General features: G+C 42.1%; 1 protein-coding gene across 4 annotated transcripts in view; it reads left to right on the top strand.

Moving 5' to 3' along the window:
* The first annotated feature begins 5,720 nt into the window (after positions 1 to 5,720).
* Positions 5,721 to 8,610, top strand: part of PREX1 (phosphatidylinositol-3,4,5-trisphosphate dependent Rac exchange factor 1) — a 152,765-nt gene continuing 149,875 nt past the window's right edge. For 3 of the 4 annotated variants that reach the window (XM_069872135.1, XM_069872133.1, XM_069872131.1), the window contains exon 1: positions 5,722 to 5,982. In XM_069872135.1, the coding sequence (XP_069728236.1) occupies positions 5,833 to 5,982 (150 nt within the window). In that variant the 5' untranslated portion in view covers positions 5,722 to 5,832. Of the gene's footprint in view, positions 5,983 to 8,610 lie in introns of all 4 variants that reach the window. The other variant, XM_069872132.1, reaches the window with a different exon arrangement.

Genomic DNA, 8,610 nt, shown 5'->3' with positions numbered 1-8,610 from the left:
TTTAGATATGAAAACCACAGGAGTTTAGAAGTGGCTGCATAATTCTAGTCTCCACCTCTATATTACTTTCTTCACACACATGGATTGTGCTGACACAAAGGGAGGTGGATTTTCCTGTAAGGTGTGATGACAGTTGAAAATAATGCACATGTTGTTAGGAAGAAGAGATTTTTAAACAAAGCTGAGCACCATAATTCATGTTATTTTTCTTTTACATGCTTATAGAGAAAAAAATACAAAAAGTTACTTTTGCTTGGTTGTGTTAGCTCAGGGCAAATATACTTATTTGCAATACAACCTGAAAAACTTCCATCAGTCTCTTTCAGTACTACATTCAATGAGAATGTTAATTTGTCAACAAAAAATGTAAGGAATTGCAAAACTGTTGGTGCTCTCATATGGGAAAAATAATTTGGAACAACTGCAGTTTAATTATTTCATAAAAACCTGACAGACCTCCAATTTCCAAGAAAAAAAAAAAAAGCATTGCATTTACAAAAAAAACGTAATCATCCTAATTCAAGCGTATTTATGTTTGATGTATTTTCTATTCCCCACCCCTAAATCTGGTGCTTTAGATAACAGTACATAAGCCTGCTGTCAAGACAATGTTTCTCTGCTGGTGACTTAAGAAGGTAAAGAACATATCACATAACATTATATGTCAGGAATAATAGAAATGCTTTCTGCACATTACTTAAAAACAAAACTGCTTAAAACCATCCTGAAGTGAGCAAGACATTTTGATTAATTAAACTAAAAATCTCTCAGTTCAAGAAGCCAATGAGAACCCTTAATTACATAATCAAAAATTATGTCAGGAAAGAGAATCATGAAAATCTAATTATGCACTTTCTAGTATGTGATTAGTTTTAAGTAGGTGGGTATGATTGAGAAAGAGCAAAAGAGGGGAAATATGAAAAAAATAGGTGAATCAGACAGTGGAAAGAATAATCGTATTGGTGAAGTGTAATGACAAATACAACCTTCTCCTGGGTTGTCTTAAAAAATTGGATGTCTTGACTTGATTACAGAATGTTTGAAATATGACAAGCTTCTTCCCCAATTATATGTATTCAGGATTTGACACAAAGCTCACTGAAGTCTATGAAAAGGAAATAGTCTGCATTTCCAATTAATCAGTGAGTTCGATAACAGGAATATATTAAATAAATTTTGCCCATTTTACCTGACCTTATGATGCTGACAATTTTACATTTTACAATGTTTGTGTGCAATGTGTGCAGGCCCCATGACATAGTTTATGGATCTCCCTCTTCCTTCACAACTCCTGAAACCTTTTTGTCATGAGATTGTGCTAACCTTCTTTTTTCTCAGTGATATTAGAGTTATCAAATAAATAGGTAGATGGGGATGCTAAGGAGAAGCACAGGCTTCAGGCACTGCCGTCTCTTCACACTCCTGGATGGCCTGAACAGCTAAAATCTGAGTTGATGACTGGAAACTTGTGTGACATCATGGGGGCCCCTTTGAGTGGACTCTGTAAGACAAAGCCATGCACTCTGAATTCCTGAATTCCAGTTTGGCACATATTGACACTGTATTCTCGGACAGCCACTTCAGCTGTCTATATCTCAGTTTCTCTGTTTTCAAATGGACAGAATAATACTTACCTCCTTCTGCCACACACCATGAGTCTAATTAAGTGCTTTCAGAGTTTAACTGAATGTGTGTACAATACTATCCTCTAATCAAAGAGAATTCCGTCCCACCCTGCCTAGCAATTCTGTTTCTTTGTTCTCCATACTCACTTTAAGCCTCTCTATATTTGTTCCAAGTCACTCTGCAGTTAAGTTACCTGAGGATTTTTATTCTAAAATTATGTTTATGCCGATGTTAAAAAAAGAAATGCAAATGTTCTCCTGGCAGTCTGGATTCCTCAAGAGTGAGAACCTGAAAAATTATTTCTGTAAGGCTCACTACAAACTACCTCAATATATCTTGCCTGAAGATAAATAATTTGTAGAAATGGAAGGGATTAATTCTTAGCTAGAATAAATCATCAGTGGCTTTAGTAAAATCAGTTAGCTGCAATGAATTATAGAGCTGTAGGTGAGAGGTGATTCATGTCCACTACACATGGGCCAGGATCTGATTTCAATTACACTGATGGAAATCTCTATTAACTACATTATTTTGACAGAAGTTTATAGAAGTGCTCTGCATATCTACAGATACAATGACAAGTTTTAAATTAGCTACTGCCATTCAATAAACAGTTCCTGGAGTAAGGGGTTACTCTCTGCTCAGCAGCAGACATAAAAGAAAACAGCATTTTAGAATGGCACAGTGGCACATCATGGTGCCATGAACAAATCCCTGGCACACATATATCTTTAATGTACTGCAGAAATCCATTACTGCCATCTCTAAAAGGATATACCAGAACTGCTATAGGTACAGAGGAGGCCAATAAAGATGGTCAACCACATAAAATGGCTTCAATATGAGGAGAGTCCAACAGATTAAGGCATTTTAACCTGATGTGGAGACTACTAAGGGGAAATATACTTGAAGTCTGAAAAGTCTTAAATGGTGAGTAAAGCAGAGATAGTGCTCAAGCTCTGTTTCTTGCAATACTAAAATTAAGGTGCAACCAAATAAACTATCAGGTCTGAAGCAAAAGGAAGTATTTTTTTCATACAGTACATCACTAAATGTGGAACCAATTGCTAAAGGATGCTGGAAAAGCCAGAAGTTCAAATGTGTGCAAAAGGCTTCAGGAGCATTCACAGGGAAATAGGAAGTCAGCAGAGAGAATACTTGTTAACTTCAGCAAACATCTGAGTGATATGCTTTTGGGAAGCCTGATGAACAGATATTCCTCTCAGACAGGAATAACAATGGTTAAAGGAGAATTAAAACAGTGGGTAAAAGGCAGGTGGGTGGTTTATCAGATCTCCCTTGCTGAGGCTTAAGGGTGTATAAACTAATAAATTCTACAATCACTCTGGACTTCTAAATTTTATTCCATAGTAAATAGGGTCTGAATCACATCCCCAACAACTTCTGGGAGCTTTCCTAGAGCCTTCAGCAGACCAATAGTGAACAATATTTGGTCCTATAAGAGTGAATACTGCCACTGTGCAGACAAACACCTAAGCGATGATTATTTTCTTTGTTGCTGCAATACCATGTAGAGGCCTTACCACCTTGATGCTACCGTGGTAGAAACGTATAAATTTAATGACTCAGAACAACTTACAAGCACATGCAAATTAATTACATCTTCGTGAAAGATGGTGAATTTCATGGTAATTGATATGTCAGCCTCCTGATAATTGACTCCCTGACTATACTACAAAGCACCAGGATTTTTTGTTTGCTTTTGAAGTGCTCACTTGACAATGTATTAGCAGTAAAATTCTCTTCAAAACTGAACAGCAGTTGTAAACTACTTACTTTTTAAAAACACTAAAAAAATTTAAAAAGAAGCAAAAAGAAAACAAGCAAGAAGGAACATATATTCACTTGAGTCTTCAGGTTTCATTCAGTTAACCCATAATATCTCTTTAAGAATAAAATAGCTTGCTGGCTAATTACAGATTTTTGTCTTTAAAATGAAAAGCCATGCTAGTAACTATTAAAATATCTACTCTAAAGTAAGGATCACGTGTATGTCTGAGTTAATTTGGACTTACCAAAATGAATTTTCCTACAGCTACAAGAAAGCCATTTTTAAAAAAGGATGAAAGATCTCCCTTTAATTTTAATATAGACTTTTGCTTAGTATTTTAAACTAAACTTTTTGCTTAACATTTTAATCTTTCCAGTCACGAGTTACATCCTTTTAAAAGTCCTTATGCAGTAACACTGCTAATGCTGACAATAAAACTAGAAAAATATTTTGAAGCAATGTAGCTCATATTAAACCTCAACAAAAAGACACACGCACCACAGTAGTTCAGGCATTGCTCAGATAGCATCCTACTGACTCTGTGACGATCTTCTGTCTCAGCTTTGCTAAGGAAAAGAAATTATTCTAAGACTTTTGGGGCAAGCCCGGGAGACAGGGTTAACAAATTAGCAACCTCAAAACGAACAACTTTCTCACTCTGCCACAGGGTGGGGGCGTAGCTTTGGGGATGCTGATTTTTCCTAACACAGTATATTGTTATTTAAACCGTTAGGATCTTTTAGAAGAGACAAAACATCTGATGATTTTTAAAAAGACGTCAACTGGAGACACGCTAACTAAATAAATGAAAATGCTGTAGTGGCTTTCAGAAGAAAACAGGAATTTAAACATAAACAACTTGAAAGAAACCTGGTGAAATTGATTCTAAACTGACCTTCTGAAGACTTTCTCTGCTTCCACGTGCTCCTCGTGCCTCTGAGATTTGCCTGAAACCCAGAATTAATCCTTGTCATTCCCTTCTCATCAGTGCTTTTCCCTCAGACCCCTTGCATTTAGAGAGACAAGAGCTTTCCCACACTTTTCTTCCCGTTTTGAGCAATCGTGTTTCAGACTGACTTAGAGTGAAGAAAACACTTCTCTTTGATGAGGCTGCAGAAAGTGGAATTACAAGGCATCACGAGGGTCATGTTTGTGAAGGCGCACGTTGTGCACCTTGACCCAAGGCTACATCATAAGGAGACGTGGCAAAGGAGTATATTATTGTTACTTGATAAAGGCAATTTCCACACCTAGGACTGAAAGCATCTGAAGTATTTTCTTTATACTGCAGACTTGCAGCCTGCTGCAATTATATCTTGACCGGAGAGCTGTTTTTTTCATTTCATGTAATATGATATCCATGAAGCCTAAATCAGACTTTAGGATGACAGTTTTGTATGTTAGACTGCCATAATTTCCTCCTGAATAGAAACCTTAACAGCTTGAACAAAGAAGATCAGTCAAGATAGAGAAAGTCACTATTAAGGCAAAATACCCAAAGAGGTACTTTGTTTCAGCCTAAGGAACATGATTTATTACGTTATTTGTGGTAGCGTTTAAGGTAATAGATTTGATATGCATCTCTATCCTAAAAGTTCGCATTATTAGTGTTTTTAACATTTCTTCTTGAAACTCTTCTTTCCTAAGTAAAATTAAACAAATATGTATTTGCAGTTTGACAATAACCTGGCAGCTTTCTTACGGTGTAGTGAAGGTCGGGGAGAATCTCCACTGATATGGATCAAGTCAGCTTTTAGAGAGTCCATGGGAGCAGCACTGAATCGCAGGACTTGGTCTCTTTTTGTGTGCAGCTTGCCCCATTCGGCCTCGCCCTTACACCTTGCATTCACTTTGCACAAACAGCTACAACCAACATCAAAAAACCCGTATTTTTGGTTCATGGCAATGAAACGAATTTGTTGTATATATATTTGTTGTATATACGTGTAGATCAGGCCGTGGGCAGCCTCATCTAGTGGGAGGCGAGGGCTGCGGGACGAGGTGTGTGAGTAGCCGTGAGGCGCTCACACCTGCGAGGGCTGCGGGACGAGGTGTGTGTGTGGCCGTGAGGCGCTCACACCTCTGAGGGCTGCGGGACGAGGTGTGTGTGTGGCCGTGAGGCGCTCACACCTCTGAGGGCTGCGGGACGAGGTGTGTGTGTGGCCGTGAGGCGCTCACACCTGCGAGGGCTGCGGGACGAGGTGCGCGCGCAGCCGCTGGGAGCGCGGGCTGCGGGGCGCGTGCCGCCCCAGGCGCGCGGGACTCCCGCCCTCCCCTCGCGCCGCGGCCCCGCCCCCCGGTTCCCTCGCTGCCCCTCGCGCCGCCCCGGCGCGTCCCGCCGGGCTCCCCTCGGCCCCCGCGCGGCCGTGGGGGGCTCCTGAGCGGCCGAGGGGAGCGGAGGGGGAGCCGCCGCCATGGAGCCGCCGCCGCCGCCGCCCGGAGCCGCGGAGCCCGCGGGCTGCACCAAGGACACGGACCGGCAGCTGCGCCTCCGCCTCTGCGTCCTCAACGAGATCCTCAGCACCGAGCGGGACTACGTGGGGACCCTGCGCTTCCTGCAGTCGGTGAGCGGCGCCGCCGGCGTCCCGGGGCGAGGCCGGGGCCGGGGGGCGGCGAGGGGCTGCCCGGGGCTGGGGCCGTGTGGGTTTGCGCGCGTGTCCGCGTGTTCCTGAGTGTGCGTGTGACTGTGTGTGTTTGTGCACGAGTTTGTGTGTTTGAGCGTCTGTGTTACCGTGTGTGTTTGTGCACGTCTGTGTTTCTGAGTGCTTGCGTGTGAGGGGGTGTGTGTGCACGAGTTTGTGTGTTTCTGAGTGAATGTTACTTTATGTTTGTGCATATTTGTGTGTTTCTGAGCGTGTGTGTGTTACTGTGTCTGTGCCCGTCTGTTGCTGAGTGTGTGTGAATGTGTGTTACTGTGTGCTACCGTGTGTTTGTGTTTCTGAGTGTGTGCTCGTGAGGGTTTGAGCATGTTACTCTGTGTGTTTGTGCACATGTTTGTTTTTAATGAGTGTGTGTGCTTGAATGTGTGTGCTTGTGTGTTACTGCGCGTGCAGGCGTTTGTGTTTCTGAGTGAATCGGTGTGCATGAGTGTGAGTGTGTTTGAGTGTGTGTGTGCATGTGTTTGTGTTTCTGAGTGTGTGCAGGTGAGTTACTGTGTGTGTGAGAATGTGTCTGAGTGCACGTTTCTGAATGTGTTTGAGTGTGTCTGTGAGTGTGTGTGCAAGAGTCTCTGTGTGAGAGTAATTTACGCACACGTGTTTGTGTGTTTCTGAGTTAGTGTGTGCATGCAGATGTGAGTGTGCGTGACGGGCTGGTGTGCCCTGCCGAGGGGGCTCTGGGTGTGCCCGTGCGCCTGTGTTTCTGTGCACAAGGGGCGGCTGCGCGTTCTCCCTGCACAGGGACAAGCTGTCCCGCAGCATCTGGGAGCGAGGGCGACAGTCCCCAAGCTGGGTCTGCTCTCCAGAACACCAGCGTCTAGGTTACTGTTAGACCCGCATGGAAACTCTACTCCAGCTGCCTTTTATTAATAAATAAATGCTATGTGTGTTCTTTTGCTTTAATGGTGAATGTAAAAATGCGATGGGGCTGGGTGTGCCTGTGGAGACTATTATACTCGCCCTCTGAATTATCCACAAACTAGTTCCGAAGTAAAACTCCATCTGGACGTTTCCTTTTTCCTATATAGATGTGGAATCCATCAGCATACCGCCACGCTCCTGCAAACGGCTAGAAGATCCTGCTGTAAAAGTTACTAGATAACAGATATGCCATAAAAAAGAATAAACTATTTGATCGCATAGAGATCAAAAAGCAAGGGAAGTCTCTGCAGAGATTTCAAAAAGATTGATCAGGACAGAAATTCTTTCTGGTGTTTTGCTAGTTAAGTCCTAAACCCTGATTTCTTCAAAATGAGCTTAGACCCTGGACTCTTTTTGACTTGTCCTCCTGGCAGGGTTTTTGGTTGTTTGTTTTTTAAAATCAGTTTGTCTTCAGTGTTTTTCAGATTCATCCAAGTGCAAACTGTCTAGCGTAGAAGATAAATGAAAAGGATGTGGTTGCTTTATGCACTAGTCTCTACTTAAATCCTCCTTTTCTTTCTCAAATAGTTGAACTCAGCCTTTAATTTCAGAAAGCTTCTGACTGAAGTGCCACTTAGCTTCCCTTAGAACTGGGACTCTGTCTCACTGTGAGGAGATTCTTAGAAAAGCTGCAAGTTGCAAAAGTGCCCCACCCTTCAGACCAAACCAAAAAAAAAAACCCTCACAAAACTCCTCTGTCCTAAGTACTGAATTTGGGATTTTGTCAACTGCAGACTGGAATGCAGATTCAAACTGCATATATTTTTAGCATTGGGTTGTGCAGCTAAATGCATTCACAGTGTTAACTAATGGAATTTTTATATATTGAAAAACCAAACCAAGTCTTTTATTTATTAGTATTCATTAACCTGGCAGTTACTGTGAGAGCAGTAGTGAGTAGTATGCCTTAGGTAATGGTAGGAGAAGACACTTAGGGAGTACACTTGGCTGTGTTCTCGGGTTGGCTCTGCAGACAGAGCCCTCACAGGCACTTTGTTACTGACTGCTCCGTGTATCTTGGCTGTGGTGTTATCTTGGGGGCTGATTCTGATAGTGCAGCTTTACCCCTCTGTGGAGTTTGTGTTTAGTACTTACATTTGAACAAAGCACTGAGGGATAGGATCTTTCGTATTTTTAGTCCTCAGTTTAGAACAGGGTTCACACACAGACTTAACTTTAAGCATGTGTTGAATGTTCACGTGCTGTCCTAAATAATGACAGTTTCTTCAGTCATTGACCTAGTTCTTAGAGACTGAATCTCTGTGCAACTGCATTCAGATAGTTGAATGGTGCTGGCACCAGGGAAGGGAGGATGAGGGTCTGCTGCACTACGAGAGGGTAAAAAGAGCAGTAGTGGTGTGAAATTTTAAAAGTAAAATTTCAAGTGAGACCTATTTTCTGCGTATGTTGGTGAATGGCCATAACTTAACACCTTCTAACAAGATACCACGAAGGAAAGAATTCTTCCCCGCCTCACACATTGGACCCCTGACATGACATGCAAGGATAGTATATATATTATCTGTATAGTCACTGGAATTACAGGCGGTTATAGGATAAGAGTAATGGTTTTTTGATGGTAATAAAAGTAATGCTGTAGCAGTGGGATCCCAT

Source organism: Phaenicophaeus curvirostris, chromosome 18, assembly GCF_032191515.1.
Source record: "Phaenicophaeus curvirostris isolate KB17595 chromosome 18, BPBGC_Pcur_1.0, whole genome shotgun sequence".
In the NCBI taxonomy this organism is placed as follows: Eukaryota; Metazoa; Chordata; class Aves; order Cuculiformes; family Cuculidae; genus Phaenicophaeus; species Phaenicophaeus curvirostris.
Note: the sequence above shows the minus strand (reverse complement) of the source record. Positions and strands in the feature narration are given on the sequence as shown.